Here is a 25,156-nt window from a genome sequence, read left to right as displayed (position 1 = left end):
TCACACATAAAAATACAGAAGTGGCACAGCACACTATTGCTGAAAAATTACTCACTTTTTCATTTTTACCATATAATTATAAAATAAATCAATTAGAATATAAATATTGTCCTTACATTTCTGTATATAATATATAAGCAGTATAAACAGATCATTGTCGGCATGAAATTTTAGTTTGTACTGACTTCACTAGTGCTTTTTATGTAGCCTGTTGTAAAACTAGGCAAATACCTAGGTGAGTTGATGTACCCCCTGGAAGATCTCTGTGTACCCCTGGTTGAGAACCACTGACTTAACTACCTGGGTCGGGCCTCTTTATACATGAGCAACCCCTGCAGGGCAGCTGGTGAAGAGACTTGGTATTAGCTGAAAAGGTTCATTGATTCTCATTCCTGTCTGTAGAAACAGTGCTGGATTGTAACTAACTGGGGTAGAAGGTAATGAGATAGAAACTTAGATATTCTGGTATGTTTCAAAATTAACTAAGTACCCTTCCAAATTACCTTCCCCCATAAAGATCAAGGTTAGGGGAACCTGTGTTAATAATCACGCCCTTCAGTCAATACTGAAATGTTTACAAAAAGAACAGGAGTACTTGTGGCACCTTAGAGACTAACAAAGTACCACAAGTACTTCTGTTCTTTTTGTGGATACAGACTAACACGGCAGCTACTCTGAAACCTGAAATATTTACCAGTCTCTGGAAAAAAACTGTGTTTTTTGTTTTCTCAGACCCTAAAAAAAATGGTCTGGTGGAGCTGATTTTGCAAGTTGCAGTTGGCCAGCTGACTGAGCAACAGAAGGACACCCTGATGAGACAGCTAGCAGTGCTGCTGAATGTCTTGGATTCAGACATCAAAGTTCAGAAGATACAAGCCTATTCAGATTTAAGGTATGCAGATATCAGGATGTGTAGGATTATGGAGGTGACAGCTCCCCTGTGACATCATAAAATAAAAGTTAAAATATTGTAATAGATGCTAATGGATTGCATGTTAGGGGTCACTTATGTATAAGTACCTAGGGAAACTCTACAGTAACTGCACACAGAGAGTCATTAAGGGATATTGTGCGGCTTAAAGCACTCTTCTTTGTCTGGACTGTTAGACCTTTCTGAGTTTATTTGGCGTTGCAGAGAAGCTGCACAAAATTGTTGCACTATCTTTTCCAAATCTTGCAGTCCAAGGGGGAGTACTGGACGAGGGGTTTCCGAGGTGAAAAGTGATGAGGCTGAGGGAGGAAAAGGCACCAGAGAGAGAGGCAGCCCAAGATAGTTGCTTCTTGGGACAGGGCTATTGAGCTTTATGTGAGCTTTTTGCAAAAGGGAGATGTCTATGTGCCATTTTTTACCAGCTCTCTTCAAGGAACCAAGACTTGTATACATTTTATAAATAAGCTACACTAAGGCCAGATCTACACTAGAAACTTTTGCTAATTTAGCAATGTCAGGGATGTGATTGTTATATATAATTTTTTTATGACAACATTTCTATACTAGCAAAAGCCTTACTATAGGTGCAGTTATGAGGGCATAAAAGTGCTTTTGCCAGTATAACTTATTTTGCTTGAAGAATTGATATAAGTTATACCAGCAAAATACTATAAGCAGATTTTCCTTTCAAGATGGCTTTTTTCACTGACAGTATTTTGTGGGGCTGCAGGATGGCAGAAGTTAGATTTTAAAAGACAATTTTTACTTTTCAAAACTAGTAAATGAGCTCATGATTCTTCTTGCCTCTGCCAAAGCTCATCACTAGTAGCTTTTTGGCAAGCTGCATGGAAGACTAAAGAGAAGTTGAGAGAGATTTCCCTGGAGCATATGTTTTAGCAATAGAAGTTCTTCTACAGGTGGTAAAATCACTGAGGTAGGAATCTGGAACTGGAGAACCTCATTTTAAAAAAGGGTCTCCCTGCAGACCCTTCTTTCACATCTTTCCCTCTATTTCAAAGAAACGCATTTATTTATCTTGATGTCTTTGTTTAATTTACTGTCTTTTGTCCTTCCAAAGGCTAAATGGAGTGAGACAGACAAACTGTCACAATAAGCAAATGTTTCATTAAACAAATGTACTTGTCTGGCTGAGGTCTGTATGATCAAAGCTACTTTTTGTTTCCCCTCTTAAAATTTTCGATGCCTTGGGTGCCTTAGATGGTTTTTCACAATCAGTATTGGGGACCTCACCCCCTGGGTGAGCAGAAGCTCACTAAGCACGCTCAGCAGTCTACCTGGCTTCTGAGTAGCCTGAGGAAGTGTGTATATATCAGGGTGGGCAAACTTTTTGGTCTGAGGGCCACATCTGGGAATAGAAATTGTATGGCGGGCCATGAATGCTCACAAAATCGGGGTTGGGTATGGGAGGGGGTAAGAGCTCTGGTTGGGGGTTCAGGCTCTGTGGTGGGGCTGTGGATGAGGAGTTTGGGGTTCAGGAGGGTGCTCTGGGCTGTGATCGAAGGGTTTGGAGAGCAGGACGGGGATCAGGGCTGGAGCAGGGGATCTAATACCATCACTACAGTATTTCAAACCCCAATGACTAATTTCCAACTAAAAGACTCCACCCCACACCCCAGAAAACCCCCAAAGCATCCCACCCAAATGCAGCATAACATGACATAAAGGTTTTAGATGGGCTCTCTCTTAATTGCCAGTCCCCCAATACCTTGATCCAGTCTTCTGATTGACTGCGGTGGGTGCTGGATCAGAACTTAGATGCTTATGGGAAAGCACAGTGGGGTGAGGGAGAGGGCTTTGAAATGAGTCTGGAAGTTTAACAAATGGGAGGACGAGGGAAGGAAGAATGTGTCCCCCTCTCCTCAGCTTTCTCCCATGAAGCTGAGAAGCTGGAGAACTGTTATTGCTCCTGAACTGAATGGTAGTGCAAAAGCCATGTCACTGTGATGAATTTGCTTAACTCGGTGGCAGATTAAATAATATCTATACACCAAAGACAATGATTTTAAACTTATAATTTCCAGAGTATGGGCTCCTACAATCAAACTGAAAAATATTAGCTCCTTGGACAACATAAATCTTAATTTTATTTGTGCGTTCTCTCTGCAGCACAGCGGTTGTATTCTATGTGCAGAATGGGCATCCTTTCAAAGTAATAAAGGCTTCAGATGTCGCACGGATGCTGCACATGCAGCTGCTAAAGGAGAAGGCTGACTTCCTGCTTTTTAAAGTTCTGCGGGTTGACACAGCTGGTACGTTCTGCCTGCTGCTTCCTATTTCTTGAGTTTCACAGCCATCAGAATATTAATTAGCATAGCAACATTGAACAGTATGCAGGACCTTCCTTTCTGCACCATTTTGGATTTAGTTTTCTGAGTGATGAGGCTGATAATGCTTGAAATATCTAGGACAGACTTTTGCCAGTTACTTACTCTTTGCCACTTGTATCTTTAAAAGGAAAGCATGATGGCTGTCAATCATTATATAACTAAGGGTATGGCTACACTTGCAAGTGTACAGCGCTGCCGTGGGAGCGCTCCCACGGCAGCGCTTTGAAGTGTGAGTGTGGTTGCAGTGCCAGCGCTGGGAGAGGGCTCTCCCAGTGCTGCAGGTACTCCACCTCCCCGTGGGGATTATCTTACAGCGCTGGGAGCTGCACTCCCAGTGCTAGGGCACTGTTTACACTGGCGCTTTGCAGCGCTGTAACTTGCTGCGCTCTGGGGGGTGGGGGGTTCACACCGCTGAGCAAGAAAGTTGCAGCGCTGTAAAGCGCCAGTGTAGCCAAGGCCTATGGCTTATTTACTGTATACTAAGAAACTTACCATGTTGGGAAACCATATTATAACACTGTATTATCCCAGCTGTGATCTAACACTGTTCTTACTCTGTGGATGGGACAAACCAGGCTGTAACCGTAATATAGAATTTGTGTTATATCCCTTATTCCTTTGAAGTTGTTACACTATTCCCCAATGGAGTTATAATATGATTTGTTCCTACCTCCCCAGGCAAAATGGTCAGGCCATCATTGTATTATAACACAGTCCCCTAATGTGGTAAATATTGTAGTGTAGACAGGCCCCTCGTGTTTCTTCATAATGAGAGAGATCTTTTCACAATGATAGTCGGGCTTTCAAGCCAAGTTTCAAGTTTTTAATCTGCCATAAAGTCGCAGTGCTGCTGGGAAATAGAACACTTCGTGACACTGGGGCATTACAGATCTGAATTTGTTATAATTTATAGCCAAAGGGCAGGTTTTTTGTAAGATCAGAATGCAAGGGGAGGGATATAAACTGTAGCTCTAAAATAGTCATTGATTAATAGGTTTTATTTTTGAATTTACTCCCTGAGGAAAAAACTACAGCTGTTATACGGTAAAAATTAAGTGATTTTTTTTTTTTTACTTTGAAATAGAAGAAAACGAGGTATAATTTTCAAATTTGTATTCACTTAACCTGCTATGTAACTAAAAATTTTCAGGCAAAAAAAAAAAACTGCTGCAAGTTTTATGTATTTTTTTTGGAAAGCAGTTTATTTTGACTGTTTTATATTTTGATAAAATGCACACATCATGCTACCTCTTGGTACATTTCCAACATTTAAAAATTAACTATATGAACGCTGTGCCCTAAGGAGTTCTGATGCTACATTTATTTCAGGTATTTGTATGATGATCATTATGGTGGTGTCTGGGAACATTCATATTTCTCAAATACTCAGGTATTCTGGAGACTATACACCATGGAATTACCAGTAAATAATACATAAACAAATAAAACTGAACTCCCTGACCCAGGTTGATCTCCAGGTCTAGTGTCAGTAAATTAACATTGGCTACCTGGCTGACTATTCAGTTGGATAATATATTTTCATCTTTGTGATCCCGCCCACCAGGGTGCTGTGCCTTTAAAGTAAATCGGCCTAACTCAGACCCCCAACAAATGACTGGACGATTAGGAACCAGCAGTGGTTCTGTTTATCAGTGACAGTAAAAGCAATGATTTGGGGTATATTTGTCTACCAATGATTCATGGAAACACATCAGTGAAATTTCCACCATTGGATTTCTAAGTGACCTTTTCATTAGTCAGTCTCTGCACTGGAGTTGTGGGCAAGAGAATGCATCATGCACTCCCTCCCCCCTCCATTAATGCCTCAACAGAGTGTGTTTTACAAGTGGCCCTTTTACACTGTAATTATCTTCACCTTTGTTCTGTTCTTAGTCTGCCTTTTAAAATGCTCTGGACATGGTCACTGTGACCCCATCACAAAGCGTTGTATTTGCTATCAGCTGTGGATGGAGAACTTGATCCAACGTTACCTGAATGATGGAGAGAGTAATTGTGGTGAGTTTGGATGGCATTGTGTGGGATGTTCCAAGAATGATTCCCCTTTCCTGTGTGTAGCAGTTCTGTAAATGTATCTATGAATATTATGCATACTCAAAAACAATGAACAATACACCTAACTGTTCTTTCAGAACCAACCAACCAAACAAGGAAATGCAGTCATATGACATGAGAGAAGCAAGTCCATATGGGCTTCATCCTGCATGTTGCCAGGCACTTTAGCCCAGTGGCTCTCAACCTTTCCAGACCACTGTACTCCCTTTTAGGAGTTTGATTTGTCTTGCATACCCCCAACCCCAAGTTTCATCTCACTTACAAACTACTTGCTTACAAAATCAGATACAAAAATATAGAGGTGTCACAGTGCACTATTACTGAAAAATTACTCACTTTCTCATTGTTACCATATAATTATAAAATACATCAACTGGAATATAAATACTGTACTTACATTTTAATACATAGTATATAGAACATAAACAAGTCATTGTATGAAATTTTAGTTTGTACTGACTTCACTAGTGCTTTTTATGTAGTCTGTTGTAGAACTAGGTAAATATCTAGGTGAGTTGATATGCCCCCTGGAAGATCTCTGTGTACCCCCAGGGATACAGGTACCCCTGCTTGAGAATCACTGCTCTAGCCTGATCCATCAAAACACTTTGGGACCTGTTTAACTTGAAGCACACAAACAGTCTCATTGACAGCAGTAGGACTTCTCATGTGCTTAACTAAAGCATGTGCATAATTGCCGGATGGGACCAGAGTGCTCAGCACCTTACAGGATTGACCTTGATGTAACTGCTTCTTTAAAGGGGAAATTATTTTTATGTAACAGGCAAAGCTTAGAAAAAAAGACAGAGATAATGTTAGTGTAAACTTTTGTTACTTGGTAAAACTTGCTAATGTATACTGGAGATTTTCTGCATTTCTTTTCCCCCTTGACTGTTAAGATTTATTTTTACCCCAAACAGTTTGTCAGAGTTGCATTTTGTAAGGTACAGATCGCCTCACTACCACTAACTGCAGTCAGAGTAGAGGGAACTCAACAACTTGCAGGACATCTCACAGGCCTGGCAGCTCCATGTGTGTGCTATGACCCCATTACTGGCATTAGCAGTTACATGCACAGAAGGAAGGAAGAATACATCTCACAGTTGGAGTTGTATTACTTGTGGAAATGGAGAAAATTAGAAAATGAATAACAAAAAAAAAATTAGGGGGCTCTCTGGCTGTTCAGGCCCTCAATATTACACTGTGGAAGATGATCTGCATCAGAGTTTAAAATGACTGAGAATCTTCTAAATAATACTAGACGTCATTTAAAAATTTTTTTTTTTCAAATTTTGCATAATGGTTTTAGGAGAAAAATATAAAAATAGTTAAATGTTACTTCTGGGACATTCTGAAATTATTTTGGACCAGATGGATGTTTCTGTAGATAACCCTGGTACTGCACCTCCAGTTGCTTGAGAGTTTCTGATTTCTGCTCAAGTTAAGAGGAACAACACAGCGATAACTCACCACAGCATTCGGGCGGATGTGTTTTGTGCATCATGTTTTAATACGGTGGCCTAGATATTTGAAGCAGTAGCTACAAAATGCTTGTGTTTTATACTAAACAGTCTGGTCAGTTTTAAAAACTTCGCTTTTTTTATTTGACCACTTTCACTGTTTTTTTAATTGCATTAATCTCACATGTATTACAGTTACCTCTGGAAAATAGAGTTTAGTTGTCACTGGTTTACATTTTATGGTTTGACAGGACTATCACTTCTTTGTTAGGACACCCCTTTGACATCCTATTTGAAATCTCCTCTACTATACTTAGTTTTAATAGCCTTAATTTAATTAGAAAATTTTAATAGCATTAGTTTAGCCAAAATGCAGTTCTGTTCTTTGCATGGGACAGAGTCTCCTACTCTTATGTTGAGAAATACATTACTCCTCAAGTAGTCTGATTAATTTCTATAGGATCGCTTGAGGAATAAGATACTGCTCCCCATGAGCAAGGGTCTCAGAATCTGGACCCATGTGTTTGTACATAGTGTTGCCAACTGTCTAATCACACAAACCCAAACACCCTTGCCCTGCCCTCTGCCCTGCCCCTTCTCTGAGGCCTTGCCCACTCCATCCACAGGGTTGGTGTGCAGGCTCTGACCTGGGGCTGAGGGATTTGGAGTGTGGGAGAGGGCTTTGAGCTGAGCCTGGGGCAGGAGGTTGGGGTGCAGGAAGGGGTGAGGGGTGCGGCTCTGGGAGGGAGTTGGGTTCAGGAGGAGGCTCTGGGTTTGGGCAGGACGTTGGGGTGCAGGAGGGATCTCCCTGATCCTATATGATATTTTGGGGGTGCAGGAGGGATCTCCCTGATCCTATATGATATTTTTTTCTTAACAGCACACTATCATCAATCACATGTCCTGTCAGAGCTGTATTGTACAGAAGGTGCATAAAGGTACACACCTCACTTGGGTGAAATGCCCAAGCTGGAAAGAACCCAGTTTGACTTTCAGATCTCAGGCTGAATTTGCTCGGCTGGCAGGAGAAAAAATATATTTTACTTACAACCTGTGACTATTTGATCCGGAAGTCTAAGGGTATGTCTACACTACGGGATTATTCCAATTTTACAGAAACCGTTTTTTAAAAACAGATTGTATAAAGTTGATTGCACGTGGCCACACTAAGCACATTAATTCGGCGATGTGCGTCCATGTACTGAGGCTAGTGTCGATTTCCGGAGCGTTGCACTGTGGGTAGCTATCCCATAGCTATTCCATAGTTCCTGCAGTCTCCCCCGCCCATTGGAATTCTGGATTGAGATCCCAGTGCCTGATGAGGCAAAAAACATTGTCGCGGGTGGTTCTGGGTATAGCCTCACCCCTGCCTCACTCTTCCCTCCGTGCAAGTAGCAGACAACCGTTTCACGCCTTTTTCCCTGAGTGAACTGTGCAAACACCATAGCATGGCAAGCATGGACCCTGCTCAGCTCAAGACAGCAATCATGGACGTTGTAAACACCTCGCGCATTCTCATGCAGTCAGTGCTGAACCAGGACCTGCAAAACCAGTCGAGGCGGAGGCGGCTACGGCAGTGCGGCGACGAGAGTGATGAGGACATGGATACTGAATTCTCTCAAACCGTGGGCCCCTTCGCTTTGGAGATCCTGCTGGTAATGGGGCAGGTTCTAGCCGTGGAATGCTGATTTTGGGCCCAGGAAACTAGCACAGACTGGTGGGACCGCATAGTGTTGCAGGTGTGGGACGATTCCCAGTGGCTGTGAAACTTTTGCATGCGTAAGGGCACTTTCATGGAACTTTGTGACTTGCTTTCCCCTGCCCTGAAACGCCATAATACCAAGATGAGAGCAGCCCTCACAGTGGAGAAGGAGTGGCGATAGCCCTCTGGAAGCTTGCAACACCAGACAGCTACCGGTCAGTCGGGAATCAATTTGGAGTGGGAAAATCTACTGTGGGGGCTGCTGTGATGCAATCATTAAGCTGCTGCTATGAAAGGTTGTGACTCTGGGAAATGTGCAGGTCATAGTGGATGGCTTTGCTGCAATGGGATTCCCTAACTGTGGTGGGGCGATAGATGGAACCCATATCCCTATCCTAGCACCAGGGCACCCAGTACATAAACCGCAAGGGGTACTTTTCAATGGTGCTGCAAGCACTGGTGGATCACAAGGGACGTTTCACCAACATCCATGTGGGATGGCCGGGAAGGGTTCCTGACGCTCGCATCTTCAGGAACACTACTCTGTTTAAACGGCTGCAGCAAGGGACTTACTTCCCAGACCAGAAATTAACAGTTGGGGATGTTGAAATGCCTGTAGTTATCCTGGGTGATCCAGCCTACCCTTTGATGCCATGGCTCATGAAGCCATACACAGGCAGCCCGGACAGTAGTCAAGAGTTGTTCAACTACAGGTTGAGCAAGTGCAGAATGGTGGTAGAATGTGCATTTGGCTGTTTAAAGGCACGCTGGCGCACATTGCTGACTCACTCAGACCTCAGCCAAACCAATGTCCCCATTGTTATTGCTGCTTGCTGTGTGCTCCACAATCTCTGTGAGAGTAAGGGGGAGACCTTTATGGTGGGGTGGAAGGCTGAGGCAAATCACCTGGCCACCTATTACGCGCAGCCAGACACCAGGGCGATTAGAAGAGCACACCAGGAAGCGGTGCGCATCAGAGAGGCTTTGAAAACCAGTTTTATCACAGGCCAGGGTACGGTGTGACTGTTGTGTTTGTTTCTCCTTGATGACCCCCCGATTTACTCATTCCCTGTAAGCTACCCACCCTCCCCCTTCGATTACCGCTTGCTTCCTAAGGAAATGAAATCACTCTCTTTTAAAAATCATGTATTCTTTATTAATTAATTATAAAAAGAGGGCAAGAACTGACAAAGTAGCCCTGGTGGGGTTTGGGAGGAGGATAGGAGGGAAGGAAAAGGCCACTAAAAAAAGTTCACAATAATGACGGCCTTTTGGTTGGGCTGTCCACTGGAGTGGAATGAGCGGGTGCACGGAGCCTCCCCCCATGCGTTCTTAGTCGTCTGGTGGGTGAGGAGGCTAAGGAACATGGTGAGGGGGGAAGGTGGTTATACAGGGACTGCAGCGGCACTCTGTGATCCTGATGCCGTTCCTGAAGCTCCACCAGACGCCGGAGCATGTCCGTTTGATCATGCAGCAGCCTCAGCGTTGCATCATGCCTCCTCTGATCTTCCTGCTGCCACCTCTCATCTCGAGCGTCCCTCCTATCCTCACATTGGTCCCTCCTGTCCTCACGGTCACTGGCATCTTTCTTGTACTTTGATACCACATCCTTCCACTCATTCAGATGAGCTCTTTCATTGTGGGCCACTTCCATGATTTCCGAGAACATTTTGTCTTGCGTCTTTTTTTTCCGCCGCCTTATCCGAGATAGCCTTCGAGAGGGAGGAGGGAGACTTGAAAAATTTGCAGCTGCAGGAGGGAGGGAAAAAAGGGAGAGAAGTATTTATAAAGATACATTTTACAGAACAATGGTTATACTCTTTCACGGTGAACAACACTATTCACCTTGCATAGCACATGTGATCTCACTACAAGGTCGCATTTTGCATCTTAATATTGAGTGCCTGCAGCTTTGGTGTTAGAGATCACAGACGCAGGTCCAGGCATCAGAATTCGGCTTGCATGCAGCCATGGTAAGCCATTGTCTTTCGGTTTTTGCAGCCTTCATATATCCAGTGCCCTCTTTTCCCAAATAGCAAGCAAAGCCCATTGAGTGCTGCTTCTTTCCTGTTAACATGCAGCACCAGAACTGCCCCCATCCAATTCTTTGGGATGATCGCTTTACCCCTCCCCCCACCATGTGGCTGGTAGCAGGGAAGATCCCAGCTAGCCAAACGTGAAAAAGTTCAGTGCCAATCCCCCCCTCCTCCCCCTGCTTGGCTAAATGCAGGGAAGGATTTCTTTTAAGCCACAGGCAAACAGCCCAACCATCTCTGTCCCCTTAATTAAATTCCCATATTTCAACCAGGTTACCATGAACGATATCACTCTCCTGAGCATAACACAGTGAGATAAAGAACGGATGTTGCTTGAATGCCAGCAAACACTGGGACCATACGCAGCTAGGCTTTGTCATGCGATGATACCAGATTACTTGCTACATGCATGGCGTGGTCAAGTGTCCTACCATGGAGGGCGGAATAAGGGTGCCCTGCCCAGAAACCTTCTGCAAAGGCTTTTGGAGTACCTCCAGGAGAGCTTCATGGAGATGTCCCTGAAGGATTTCTGCTCCATCCCCAGACATGTTAACAGACCATTTTCAGTAACTGTACTGGCTGCGGATGCTTCCCAAGTCCTCAGGGCAAATTAATCATTAAAAAACACTTGCTTTTAAACCATGTTTTATATTTACAAAGGTACACTCACCAGAGGTCCCTTCCATGGCTTCATTGTCTGGGATAGTGGCTTGGGAAGGCTGGGAGGGTACTTCTGTCAGGCTGAGAAAAAGCTCCTGGCTGTTGGGAGAACAGAGTGCTGTGTGCTCTCTGCAAGCTCGTCCTCCTCTTCCTCCTCCTCATCTTCCCTGTCCGCAGAATCCTCAGGCAAGGCTAAGATTACCCCCACCTCGGAATCCACGGACAGGGGTGGGGTAGTGGTGGCGGACCCCCCTAGAATTGCATGCAGCTCGGCGTAGAATCGGCATGTTTGCGGCCCTGCCCCGGACCTTCCGTTTGCTTCTTTGGTTTTCTGGTAGGCTTGTCTGAGCTCCTTAACTTTCACACGGCACTGTACTGAGTCCCTGCTGTGGCCTCTCTCCATCAAGGCCTTGGAAATTTTTTCAAATGTTTTTTCATTCCGTCTTTTGGAACGGAGTTCTGTTAGCACGGAATCCTCTCCCCATATAGCGATCAGATCCAGTAACTCCCGTGCGGTCCATGCTGGAGCTCTTTTTTGATTCTCAGACTGCTTAGTTACCTGTGCTGATGAGCTCTGCGTGGTCACCTGTGCTGATCAGCTCACCACGCTGGGCAAACAGAAAATGAAATTCAAAAGTTCGCGGGGCTTTTCCTGTCTACCTGGATCTGGCTCCAGATTGCTGTGCATCTGACTCCAGATTGCTGTGCAGAGCGGTCACAATGGTGCACTGTGGGATAGCTCCCGGAGGCCAATACCGTTGAATTGCAGCCACACTAACCCTAATCCGACATGGCAATACCGATTTCAGCGCTACTCCCCTCGTCGGGGAGAAGTACAGAAATCGGTTTTAAGAGCCCTTTATATCGATATAAAGGGCTTCGTTGTGTGGACAGGTGCAGCATTAAATCGGTTTAATGCTGCTAAATTCGGTATAAATGCATAGTGTACACCAGGCCTAAGTCTCAGCATTCAGCAATGGTAAATAGGGACCCTAGTGTTGTCATTTTTACAGATTCCCTTTTAAGTGAACAACTCTCAAGTTCCAGTCAGTCTTAATGAAAAATGAAGCCGCACTCCACCTCATGGGATCAGTTACTGAGACAGTTACATTCATAATACCTTTGCGCATCACTCTCTTGTTTTATTTTCTAGAATGGAGCATACTCTACGTGACAGTATCCACTTTCATTTTGGTTGTGCTCATGGTGAGCTTAGCGTGGCTCTGCATCTGCTACTGCAAGAGGTATGTGTTTTGTATCGTTTTCAGTGCAGTGTGTTTAAGCATGACTTCACTGCACCTCAGCATTAAACCATTCTGCTCTTCTCAAACACTCTACTGTCCTCTGTAGATATTTTTCTATCTTTGGGTTTATATACTTACCCCACTGAGAAGTAAGACCTGTCCTTTGCCTGAGGTGCTCCTTGACACATGTTAAAAATACAGTTATAAAAAGAGACTACTGCTGGAACCACCCACCACTTCTCCACCTAATAATTAACATATATCCTAGCCCAGCAGCTGAAAACATATTTAAGATCTTTAAAATCCTCCCACTAGAATCTTCCCAGTCTCTCACACCTAGATAAAGCCGTATCTCCTGGAGGTCACTAAACTAGGGCTGTTTTGGACCTGGAGGAAGAAAACTCTAAAGCAGAGGGTACTTCATGGAGAATGGCTATAGCTTGGCAGGTTGGGTCTGGCTTAGATCCAAGGAAACTAGTCTGTGCAAAGTATGCTAATGCTATCTATCCCAGGAGTTTCTCCCTGCTTCCAACTCTTTTTTTTGTCTGCCTTGTTAATATGCTTTTTCTGATCTCATTATCAGTCTCAGGTGTGGTTACACTAGAGAGACTACACTGATTTAGCTCTATCAGCATCACTACGTCAGCATACTGTAAAGCAGCCTACTCTGATGGAATGGATTTTTTTCCATTCGTGTAGGAACTGCAGTAGCTATGAATGACAGTAGCTATGGACAAAGAAGCATTCTTCTGTCAACATACCTGCATCTGCACTGGAGGTTAGCATAGCGGTGGTCCAGGATGTGATTTTTTTTTTTCTCGCCACTTCACTGACACAGCTATGTCGACCTAACTTTTAAGTATAAATCATGTGTCAGCAAGACAATCAGTAATTTTCTCCCAAGTAACGTATTTGTCCACTTGGTCCTTGCTGGTGCAAGTCATTGGTGTGAATGTTTTGTTGCCCAGTAGAGAGACAGTTTGTTTTGATGAAACAAAAAATGAATTGTCTGGGTGTTGCATCCGACAAAGTGGGTATTCACCCACGAAAGATCATGCTCCAATACGTCTATAAGGTGCCACAGGACTCTTTGCCGCTTTTACAGATCCAGACTAACAGGGCTACCCCTCTGATACTGGGTGTTTCGTCTTCCCCACAATGACATTTTGGTGAGACGTACAGGATATTGTTTGAAAAGCTGTTCCCCTTGGACTGCTTTCTCTGACACTGGGGTGGCCGGTGTTGGACCTCCGAGACTGGCATGTGGCAGGGACTGGTGGAACTCCTGCACGAAACTGGGGCTCATCTGCCTCTGTGACTCTGTCCTCATTTGCCTCAGACTCTGCAGAGGGCATCTGACTGGTCCAGAGATCGACGTGGAGAGAAGGGGCAGGGACTGTGGAGGGGGGGCAGAGGTAGGCGATATCCTTGGCCCCATGGAGTTTATACGTAAATGATGCATGGCTTCCAGGGACTGGATTGTTTTTTAGATAGCTTTATTGACATCTCAGATTAAGTCAGCCTGTCTGGAGAGTGCGGAGTCCAAGTTATTTTTATTACTGTTTATTTATTTAAATTGCAGTAGTGCCCGCTACATGCTTATCAAATGGGGGAGGTCAGTCCCTGCCCTGAAGAGCTTATCATATAAAAAAGACAGACAGCAGAAAGGTGTGGGAAAGGGATGCAGCATACAAGCACAGTGATCAGTGATAGTAATGCACATCCTGTTAGATATGTCCCTGATTGTACATGCTAAAATCTACTCCCCATTCCTCCTTCTTACCATTCAACCCCTCATCTTCCCCCAGGCAGCAGTTCTCCACTTCCCTTCTAGTGTTCTTATTCTCTCTCAGACATTCAGCCCCTTCCCCCCATGTAAACGAGCAAGTAACTCCTAGGATAAATCCATTACATAAATTCATAGGAGATGTAGTTCCTGTAGGTGATGTGGGAGACGTGAACCTTGAGGAAGGATTTAAATGAGGAGACAGTTGTCTTTGCAGACCAGAGTGGTAGGAGGATTTCATGCGTAGGTGGAAATCTCCATTTTGATTGGTTTGGTTAGCGATGAGCCCAAACCAAACTTGGTGGAAACCCACATCTGAATTCTGCTCTTGTAAGGGCTAAACCAAAATGCTGGGACTGGACACACCCCCAAGCTTTGGGAAAATTTTGTCCTGGAACCAAACTGTGTGCCTCAGGCCCATCTCTAGGTAGTGTAGAAGTCTGTTCCCTAGTTAAGCAGGCCCACTTTTGCCCATTTTCTGCATATGAAAGAAAGACTTGCACTTTGTGGTGCAGATTCTGCTCCCATTTACATCAGCATCAATCAGGTGTGACTCTTGAAATAGGTGGAGTTACATCTGCGTAGAGATACTGTGAGAGCAAAATTGGCCTCTTTGACTGTCCCTGTTCAGTGTATGTGTGTGAATTTATGTACTGTGCATGAGAACTTGATTTACTGGTGGTAACTTTCCTTTTAGCAGAAAGAGGACAAAGATAAGAAAGAAAACCAAATACACTATCCTAGATAACATAGATGACCAGGAGAGAATGGAGCTAAGGCCCAAATATGGTAAGATTTATTTTTTAATTGGGACCTTTCTTAGAAGTGGATCATTAAACTCCTATGTTTGTCTTAATTTTTGTTTAAGTTGTTTACTACTTCTCATAACACAAGAACTAGGGGTCACCAAATGAAATTAATAGGCAGCAAGTTTAAAATAAATAAAGGAAGTATTTCTTCACACAACGCACAGTCAACCTATGGAACTCCTTGCCAGAGGATGTTGTGAAGGCCAAGACCATAACAGGGTTCAAAAAAGAACTAGATAAATTCCTGGAGGATAGGTCCATCAATGGCTATTAGCCAGGATGGGCAGGAATGGTGTCCCTAGCCCCTGTTTGCCAGAAGCTGGGAATGAGCGACAGGGGATAGATCACTTGATGATTACCTGTTCTGTTCATTCCCTCTGGGGCACCTGGCATTGGCCCCTGTCAGAAGACAGGATACTGGGCTAGAGCCAGTATGGCTGTTCTTATGTTATGTTCTTAATTTTATAGCAGTTAGTTACAAAGTTCTTTTCCATATGTATATTCTTCATTTTAAAAGAAAACATGAAAACAACTTTTAACTTAGTAACACGTTAAAAAAAAAAACAACTAAAACCAAAAACAACCCATCCCACCCCGCTTTTCTAGCTAATACATAGCAATGTTGCATGGCCCAAATATGTCCCATTTAACTTCAATCGGCTTTGGAGCATGCCCCTAGTTAACAGCTTCCATTTACAATGAAAGGCCTTTAATTTTAATTTCCCTCATTCTAATTGGGGGGGAAACTTTAAGTGCAGTGGAGGAAAACCTCCTAAGCAATAGACATCCTAAAAAGTAATAAATTCACCCAGGAGCACAGACTTTTCGTGGTCAATCTTAGAGCTGTATGTGTGGGTAGATTTAATTGATTGGTTCAAGCTGTTAGAAAGTACTGTGCTGCGTGATGAGATGCTTTAAATGAATTGTGATCATCTGTAGTAAAATAAAGGCAGAACAAGGCACAATGCACAATGCACCAGCTGTTCAGGTAGTTTCAATATGTAAATCTCCATTGTGGTCAATGGAGTATCTGGCCCCCGATATTTAGTGTGTGTTTGTATAATTTTTAATATGGATGGTGGTCTGAATAGTTACTCTTCGAGGCAGTGCAGCAGAGCATCACTGACTTTGCACAACACTACACAGGGGAGAGGTTACTAAATTTAAAAGTAAAACTTTCCAGAGAATCTTTTGGTTTGTTATTTTCAGGTATAAAACACAGAAGTACAGAACACAATTCCAGTCTGATGGTTTCAGAGTCCGAGTTCGACAGCGACCAGGACACTATCTTCAGCAGAGAAAAGGTTGAAAGAGAGAATCCTAAGAACATCATGAATGGTTCTGTCAAAAATGGAGTTTCCTTTACCTATAGCTCGAAAGACAGATAATTGAATGAGTGTAAAATGAAAGGACGTGCTGATTTGACACACCAAGAAAGTGTTGATCCACCTTTTGTTTTTCAAAATCTAAAGCTTCCTAAAATGTATCCTAACAGCAGATGAAGTAAAATTCCAGTATAGTGATGGGCGGGATTAAACAGTCAACTAACTCTTGTCATTGGTGTAAGAAGCACATTTAATTCCTCCTTTGCTCTGTGCTGAACATCTATGTATAAGTGTCAGCAGACACTTTTCCTATAACAGACCAATGAATCACTGCTATAACCCCAGCCAGGCGTGTTCTGTTACTAACAACGGTGACTGTCTGAGGCTGTGTCTTTACTTTGTTTCCATCACTCGGAGGAGCACTGTTATGTTACGTAGCTAATGTAAAACAGTAAAAGCCAACATTCAGTTTCCTTTCTAGCTGCAAAGAGGAGAGTTTGGCTACAAGCTCCATCTTCATATACAGTTAAGTTGGATACAGAAAGGGGAGGTCCATAAATAGCATTTTTAATACATAGTATTTGCCTCTACGCTCTGCTTTAAGACTGTGGGTTTTAGGATAGCACTCCTAAGGTGAAAATGCCTCTGTTTTTAAGGGATGTTTACTATCTAGCAGTTTCTCTTAATCAGCTACAAGCTAATGTGATACGTTTATATCCAGTACAAAGCATATGTCCCCTATATTTACGTCGAAAAAATGACTGCAGCAGAGAAATCCTGCCTTTTATTCTCTTCCATTATGATGACTGAGGCTTGTATTTCTGTTCCCTCTGGGGCCTGAAGACCCAAGCCAGGGGTATGTAATAAAGAGGAGAGGGGCAGGGAGGACTTAGCAGGAGGCATGCAGATGTTATGTGTCAAGCACCCTAAACTTCCTTTGGCTTAAATGGGAGTTTAAGATGCTCAGGACCTTCCAAGATTGGACCCTTAATGCACTTAAATTGAGATGGACACTAGAATATGTCAGTGGGGAGTGTTAGAATGTGTCAAGGCTGTTACTGAGCAAAGGCTTGTAACAAAGAGCTATAAGAAGCAGGAGCTTTGATCACATAGTAAGGATTAGTTAGGGCTGACTGAAACTTTCTCTTGAATATTAGAGGGTTTTTTTGGTTTACTCTTTGCTAGGGAGTTGGCTGTCTTGGGTCAGGAAGAAGGGCAAGACTCTCTGAGTTTTGAGCTCACTGTTGTTCATAATTATTGTTCAGCACCCAGGGGTGCCATATTTGAAGCGCCCTATCACATCCTCGAGATCTGTATAAGGAGAACCCAGTTTATATGTGGACTTCATTTGTTCATGGCTACGGTATGCTTAACTTCAGTACCCAGGAAGTTAATGGAGCAAATAATTAAGTAATCAATTGGCGAAGACCTAATAGGTAATAAGGTGATAAGTGACAGCATGGAGTTGTCAAGAACAAATCATGTCAGACCAACTCAGTAGCTTTCTTTTGACAGGGTAACAAGCCTTGTGGATGGGGAAGCAGTAGATGTGGTATGTCTTGACTTTAGTAAGGCTTTTGATACTGTCTCACATGACCTTCTCATAAATAAGCTAGAGAAATACAACCTAGATGGAGCTACTATAAGGTAGGTGAATAACTGGTTGGAAAACTGTTCCCAGAGAGTAGTTATCAGTTGTTCACAGCCAAGCTGGAAGGATATAATAAGTGGGGTCCCGCAGGGATCGGTTCTGGGTCCAGTTCTGTTCAGTATCTTCATCAATGATTTAGATAATGGCATAGAGAGTATACTTATAAAGGTTGCGGACGATAGCATGCTGGGAAGGGTTGCAAGTGCTTTGGAGAATAGGATTAAAATTCAAAATGATCTGGACAAAGTGGAGAAATGGTCTGAAGTAAATTGTATTTGTCCTTATTGAATTTCATCTTAAGTACTCCATTTAAGAAGGAACAATCAGTTGCACACATACAAAATGGGAAATGACTGCCTGTGAGCTAAGAAGGAGTACTGCAGAAAAGGATCTGGGGGTCATAGTGGATCACAAGCTAAATCTGAGTCAACAATATAACACTGTTGCAAAAAAAAGCAAACCTCATTCTGGGATGTATTAGCAGGAATGTTGTAAGCAAGACATGAGAAATAATTCTTCCTCTTTACTCTGCGCTGATTAGGCCTCAACTGGAGTATTCTGTCCAGTCTTGGGTGCCACATTTCAGGAAAGACGTGAACAAATTGGGAAAATCCAGAGAAGAGCAACAAAATAACTAAAGGTCTAGAAAACATGACCTATGAGGGAAGATTGGAAAATATAACACCAATACATAATGATGGGTTACAAATTAGCTGTTACTACTCAAGAAAAAGAAACCCAGTTTTTTCAAAGTGCATTATTTTGCTATTATCAATGTTGAATTTCATCTGCCATTTTGTTGTAATTTTTTGCAGTCAGCTTTGGATTTAACTATATTGAATAATTTTGTATCATCTGCAAACTTCGGCACTTCACTGTTCACTCTCTTTTTGCAGATCATTAATGAATATGTTGAACAGCGCAGGTCCCAGATCCTTCGGGGACCCCGCTGTTTACCGCTCTCCATTGTGAAAACTGACTATTTATTCTGACCTTTTGTTTCTGATCCTTTAACCAGTTACTGATCCGTGAGAGGACCTTCCCTCTTACCCCATGATTACTTAGTTTCCTTAAGAGCCTCTGGTGAGGGACCTTGTCAAAGGCTTTCTGAAAATCCAAGTACACTGGATCACCCACATTCACATGCTTATTGATGCCCTCAGAATTCTAATAGATTGATGGAGGCATGACTTGCCTTGATCAAAGTCTGTTGTCTCTTCCATAACAAATTGTTTTTATTTGTGTCTGATCATTCTTTTCTTTACTATAGTTTCTACAAAATTGCCTGGTAGTGACATTAGGCTCAATGGTCAAGATCTCCTTGGATGCCCTTTTAAAATATCAGTGTTAAATTAACTATCTTCCAGTCAGCTGTTGCAGAGTTTCAGTGATAGGTTACATACTACCGTTAATAGTTTTGCAATTTCATATTTGAGTTACTTCAGAACTCTTTGGTGAATACCATCTGGTCCTCGTGACTTATTACTGTTTAATCTTCTATTGACACATCAATGTGGGATAGTACTTCCGATTTTGTGGTAAAAAAAGAATAGCTCTGAAGTCGGTATCACCCCCACATCCTCTGCAGTGAAAATCGATGCAAACAATTCATTTAGCTTTTCTACAATAGCCTTGTTTTCCCTGAATGCTCCTTTCACATCTTGGTATTCTAGTGGTTCTATTGTCTATTTGGGAGGCTTCCTGCTTCTGATATACATCAAAAAATTCTTACCGTTAGTTTTTGTGTCTTTAGCAAGTTGCTTCTCAAATTCTTTTGTGGCCTGCCTTATACTTGAACATGTTACCTGTCAGAGTTTGTGGCACCTTCCTACTACCTTCACTAGGATTGGACTTTCAAATTTAAAAGGATGCCTTTTAGCCTCTGAGGGCCTCCACTGCTCTGCTGTTTAGCGATGGTGGCATTCTTTTTGTCCTGTTGTTATTTTTTTCTGATTTGTGATATAGATTTATTCTGAGCCTCTGTTATGGTGTTTTTAAATAGTCCTCATTCTGCTTGCAGGCATTTGACCCTTGTGACAAATCCTTTTGATTTCCATCTAACAAGCATGCTCATTTTTGTGGAGATCTCCTTTTTAAGTTAAATGTTAATACCTTTCTGGATCTGAGAATTTGTGATATCAAATATTAATATCCTCAGTGGTCCTTAAGTCTAGCATGACTTTTTTGTCAGGCATTCAGGACTGAATATAACAAGCCCTGAACTTTGGATCAGTGTAATTTTTATTTCTAGTAATGCTAATTCCTGGAGTCTCTGCCCAGGCAATTCCCCGAACTGGGAGGGCATGGCTATTAACTGGTAGGGTTAAATGTATTGGTGGAACTGAGTGGGGAAGTTTGCCTATTTTTATGGACTGTGCTGGACTTGAAGCACTCAAGATCCACTCCGACAGACAAAATAAAAATATTAAAAATGCTCCAGGGTGCTGGGAACTACTCAGAAAATTCCCACACCTACTATATAAGCAGCTGAGGGTTGAGATGCCAATGCTCTACACAAAAGCATCAATACCTTAATAAGGACAACCATGGCAACTATGTTCTTGCCCACATCCCTTCGAAGTTAAGCCCTGAGTGCGGTTGATATATTGAAGATTCTCACACTCCTTACTATAAGAGGCATTTAATAAGTCCACAAACTAATTGTTGCATATGGGGGCATCCATACTTACAGAACATCAAACTATGCCACTATAAGCAAGCCAGCCCCCCTTTTTTTTTTAACCTTGGCAGACAAAGTGCTTCTTCAGTATGAGGTGAAATTTAGCTGGACGTGTCTGACAAGAACAGTAAAAGCAAAGCCTCTTGTCTTCTAATTCAACCCCGGAGCTGTTGCTGATTTTAACTGTTGTTTGACGGTCATGACCAAGTTACATTTGACAAGCCCAGTTATCTCATCTCTTGTTTCACACTTGTCAGATATATTTCCAACTCCCTTCTGGGAGGACAAAAGGAACTTTAACAGCCTCATTGTTAAGTGCACCAGATACAGCTGTAGTTCAGGCACCCCCCACGTCCCTGTGCTGCCAGACATGCTTGCCTATGTGATGCTATTTTTATTTTATTCAGCAGATTGTCTTGAGGAAATGGAAGTGCACATGTTCATGCAGGGGGACTCATCTGCAAAGGATTTAACAGCACAGTGTGTATTGTCTCCATTCTTTATTCTACTCCTTCAAACCTGAGAGCAGCTCAAAAATGCTAGAGCTTAACATTCCTCAGACAGCTCTGGCCTTCTTCAAACAAATCACAAGCCAAAACCTTCAGGCCCCTCATTTAAGTAAAATTCCTGACAAAGTTTGTGGGTGCATTGCCTGTATAATGAGTGTGGGTTTTGGTCTTTGCTACGTTGATGATAATGGAATAAGTTATAGTGACCTTGAGTTTGGGGTGGCGATGGTGCAGAGAAAATAACTGTCACCTGCTGGACAATTTATAGAAGACTGGTCTGAGAAACAGAGATGAATGGTGAGCATCCTTCTAGGAGAAGGGCGAGTGGGATAAGAAAATGGGGCAGGGAGGTCCTAAAGCATAAGGGAGAGTTGTACTTAGGATTCTGGACACAGTTCAGTCAGAGCCAGGTGTAGCAAGGGAGAAAAAAGTCCAAGCGTTTTAAACTGATAGTACTTTAAATGAAAATACATTTCCCTGTAGCACAGGCAGTGAATTAAGTTCAGATCAGCCACAAGTCAGTACTTTGCCTCTGTATAGAAGCATAATGCCCTGTGTGTGGGTGAGCTGTTGCAGACTTTCTAATAGGAATCTGTCTCTAGAAAATGTTATATATTGCAAATGATAATATATTATAACTGGAACCATTTCTGAAGTGATACTATTATATTTATGTAGCCTTCCTAATAAAGATCTGTCTTTCCTTCTGTGAGGCTCAGTCATGTGTCCTTGTGGATGTTGCATTCTTCTCTATCTGACGTTCAATTCTGAGATCAGAGCAATATAGTAAATACAATTACCTGCTTTAGCTTTTCTGTTCATATGCCAAACCATAAGAGTTAATTTAATTGTTTTTGACCCTTTGCACTGAGTGGCAAGGAAAATATAAGAAATAGGAATGAGTTCAGTATATTGAAGAGGACAAAGAGGCCAGAAACTCAAATGATAATTGCAGCTCTCAGAGAGGGCCTGTCTATACTAGAACTGTGCAAATAACTAATTTTGTTGATTTGCTAGCAACTACATAAAAATTGGGGGGGGGAGGGGAATGTTTTGAGTCAACCCAACAATGAAATTTTTGAAAGTTTTCTGTTAATTGAAGTCAAAGATTTCATTTTGTGAGACTGAGCATTTTTTCAGGGGGAGGTTCAGAGTGTTTATTAACATCTTTAATAAAATTGACAGACACTTCAAATCAAAATGTTTTACCAGCTGTTTAAATAAAATCTGCTTTCTTTTTCATGAGCAAAGTATTGTTATAACAGAGTGCCCTTTTCAGATAAAGGGAATAGCCCCAGCCATCCCTCTGGACATGTGGGTACAAATTGCAGCTTCATGCCTTGCTACAGGTAAGAGGATGGACTAGTTATGATTCTTAAGTGTTCTGTATAGTGGCATGGCCTGTAGCCTTCAGAACTGTATAACACTTAAGCAAGCATAATCCTGCTTCTCCATTTCCTCAGATACTAGGCATTTCCAGCTCGGCCAGGAGTTCTGCACTAAGGCCAGCTGCAACAAGTTTTGTCCATCCTAGCATCGAAAAGTGACTTCGTTAAACAATGAAAACATAAGATTCCCTATTTTGCCTCAGTTACAGATTGTATTTGTTTAAGTAAAATGTCCTAATTGCCAGCTGTGCAAGCTCAGTCTGAGATGTGAAAACCAAGTCTTGCTCTCCTTTTCCACATGCCATTGGCTATGTTCTACCTTCATTTACACAAGTGCATCTCCATTGTTTTCAAGAAGATACACGTGTAGTTAATTGTCTTCCACAGGGTTGCATTTGATCCTGTAGCTGTAACTTTTAATTAAAATTCTGATGATAAAAAGAAAGGAACAAGACCACAGCTTCCCCATAGATGCTGTGTCTCCAGTACTAAAAGGAGTAAATAAATCCCCCACTTTTTTCATCTATCACTACAGCAGCCAGTTATGATGCTGAAAACACCCTGGGAACAGAACTGCTGACTCAGAAGGAACTACTTTTACAGCCATAGTTTCACTCTGTATTGTACTTTCAGATAGGAATATGTTCAGGTGATCAAGACAGCATGACCTGATCCAGTCACTTGGAGACAAATGCTGCCTCAAAGTTTCCTAGGAAAAGGGGTCTTGTATAGGAGATGCTACAGATAACAGCTAAACTTTAGCCTCTGAGTTGTGTATGCCATACTTAATTCTCTATGAAGTTTGTCTGCCCAACATCTCAGCAGAGGGAGAAACAGAATGTACCTTATGTCATCAAATTGTAGGGTTAGGGCCAAAGTCATTTCCCTAGGGCTACCCCAAATGAAAATGGCCATTATAAGATGGAAGGCTATCCTAGTGCCAAGTCACTGATTACTGAGCGTTCCCTATTCACAGGATTGCAAAATTTCCTACATGGAACACCTGCATGATGGGATGAAGAAACTTACTAGTTCTTATTTCAGACTGGTACCCTAGCAGACAAGCCCATTGACAAGTTTCACAAAACTAAAGTGTAGAAACTGAAATATGTCTCTATGAAGAGGGCAGATTTTCCAAGCTTTCCTTAGGACGTGAATATGCAGCAGAGTGCAAGCTACTTGGCTCATGTAAGATAGTTGTTAGACTTGTACACATCACTATCAAATCAAAGTGCAGTGTAACATGCTAGCTATTTTCTCCAAGCAGAATTCAAGTTCTGACAGATATCAGGCAAATTTTACACATTAACTACTACAGCTGCGTCTACTATTATAATCATGCTGTGCCACACAATATGGCAATACACTTTATTGCCTCTGCAGGACCAACTTTCTGGGAAGCCTTAGGATCAAGAGCCTCCTTCACTTACTTTGCTCAATTGAACTAAGTTGGTTAAGGCAGTATGTTGGTGGGGAAATGCGTTACTTAAAGTAACTTACTGAAAAAGCATTCCTAAGGTGATCAGAAATGTTCTTGTGCCTGCTGGGGAGAAAAAACAATGCAGACCTAAAAAGCTACTGGGTGTAAACTCTTGTGACAGGTCCACCATCCTGACTTGAAGAATGCTTGATGTATTATTAGTCCCTAACCACCCAGGCTATTGAGAATATTTATTACCTAGTATTTGTAAAATGCTTGAAGATGCTCAGATGAAAGACAAATATGCAAATCGTTGCCTTTTGAAGTGATGCAACTGTTTGATAAATTCAAGAGTTTGCCATGTGGTGGTCTAAACTCTGACACTTACAAAACTGCCTCTGTTGAATGTACATAGCATGCATTTCTTCCATTGTTTGGTTTATCTGAAATAAATGAAAACAAATGCAAATCTATGGAACCTGGACTTAAACAGCAATTGAGTATTAAATAGCCTAATTAACTATCATCAATTTAACACAGAAAAAGTGAATACCCACACTATCCAATGCTTTCACAGGTGTTAGATATTTATTTGAAAACAGTTCAGTTTCTTTGCTAAGTAGTATGCGTTATTTGAACACCCATATACATTACATTAGAAAAACGCTAGACAATGACAAACTAATCATACACAAACTAAAATGTAATATTTCAAGTATGTCTTTTGTTAAAGGATCACAGTTTTTTATGAGTACAACATTTGTAAGAAAGATCCATTTGTGCTCTTTGATGTAGACATTACCTAGACAACCATACATATTCAAGCACTGGTGTACAGGCATGGAGGAAAACTTGACAAACTTTTTTTTAAAGTTAACCTAAGATACTGTTACAGTTATGTAACAAAAGGTTTGTGCTTCCTGTTGTCAGACACAGTTTAAAGATAGATATATTATGATGGGTAAAGAGTAAAAATTTACTCAAGTTTTATTTAATTCTATTCAGAGAAGAAAATCCAGCCTCAAAACAAGACACCAAGATTTTAAGACAACCAACAGTGTTGCATCTGACATGGAGGCAACCAGTCAGAGCAGTGCAATTTGAGTGCCTGGCTGAAATGACAGATGGGTCCAC

At 42.1% G+C, this 25,156-nt stretch overlaps 1 protein-coding gene across 5 annotated transcripts in view; it reads left to right on the top strand.

The window, feature by feature from the left end:
• KIAA0319 (KIAA0319 ortholog) overlaps nt 1-22,242 on the top strand; it is a 99,560-nt gene extending 77,318 nt beyond the window's left edge. For 2 of the 5 annotated variants that reach the window (XM_050941792.1, XM_050941790.1), the window contains exons 16-21: nt 733-892; nt 3,059-3,201; nt 5,173-5,295; nt 12,364-12,454; nt 14,941-15,029; nt 16,259-22,242. In XM_050941792.1, the coding sequence (XP_050797749.1) occupies nt 733-892; nt 3,059-3,201; nt 5,173-5,295; nt 12,364-12,454; nt 14,941-15,029; nt 16,259-16,437 (785 nt within the window). In that variant the 3' untranslated portion in view covers nt 16,438-22,242. Of the gene's footprint in view, nt 1-732; nt 893-3,058; nt 3,202-5,172; nt 5,296-12,363; nt 12,455-14,937; nt 15,030-16,258 lie in introns of all 5 variants that reach the window. The other 3 variants (XM_050941791.1, XM_050941789.1, XM_050941793.1) reach the window with 2 other exon arrangements.
• The last annotated feature ends 2,914 nt before the right edge of the window (nt 22,243-25,156 follow it).

Source organism: Gopherus flavomarginatus, chromosome 2 (genome assembly GCF_025201925.1).
Source record: "Gopherus flavomarginatus isolate rGopFla2 chromosome 2, rGopFla2.mat.asm, whole genome shotgun sequence".
In the NCBI taxonomy this organism is placed as follows: Eukaryota; Metazoa; Chordata; order Testudines; family Testudinidae; genus Gopherus; species Gopherus flavomarginatus.
Note: the sequence above shows the minus strand (reverse complement) of the source record. Positions and strands in the feature narration are given on the sequence as shown.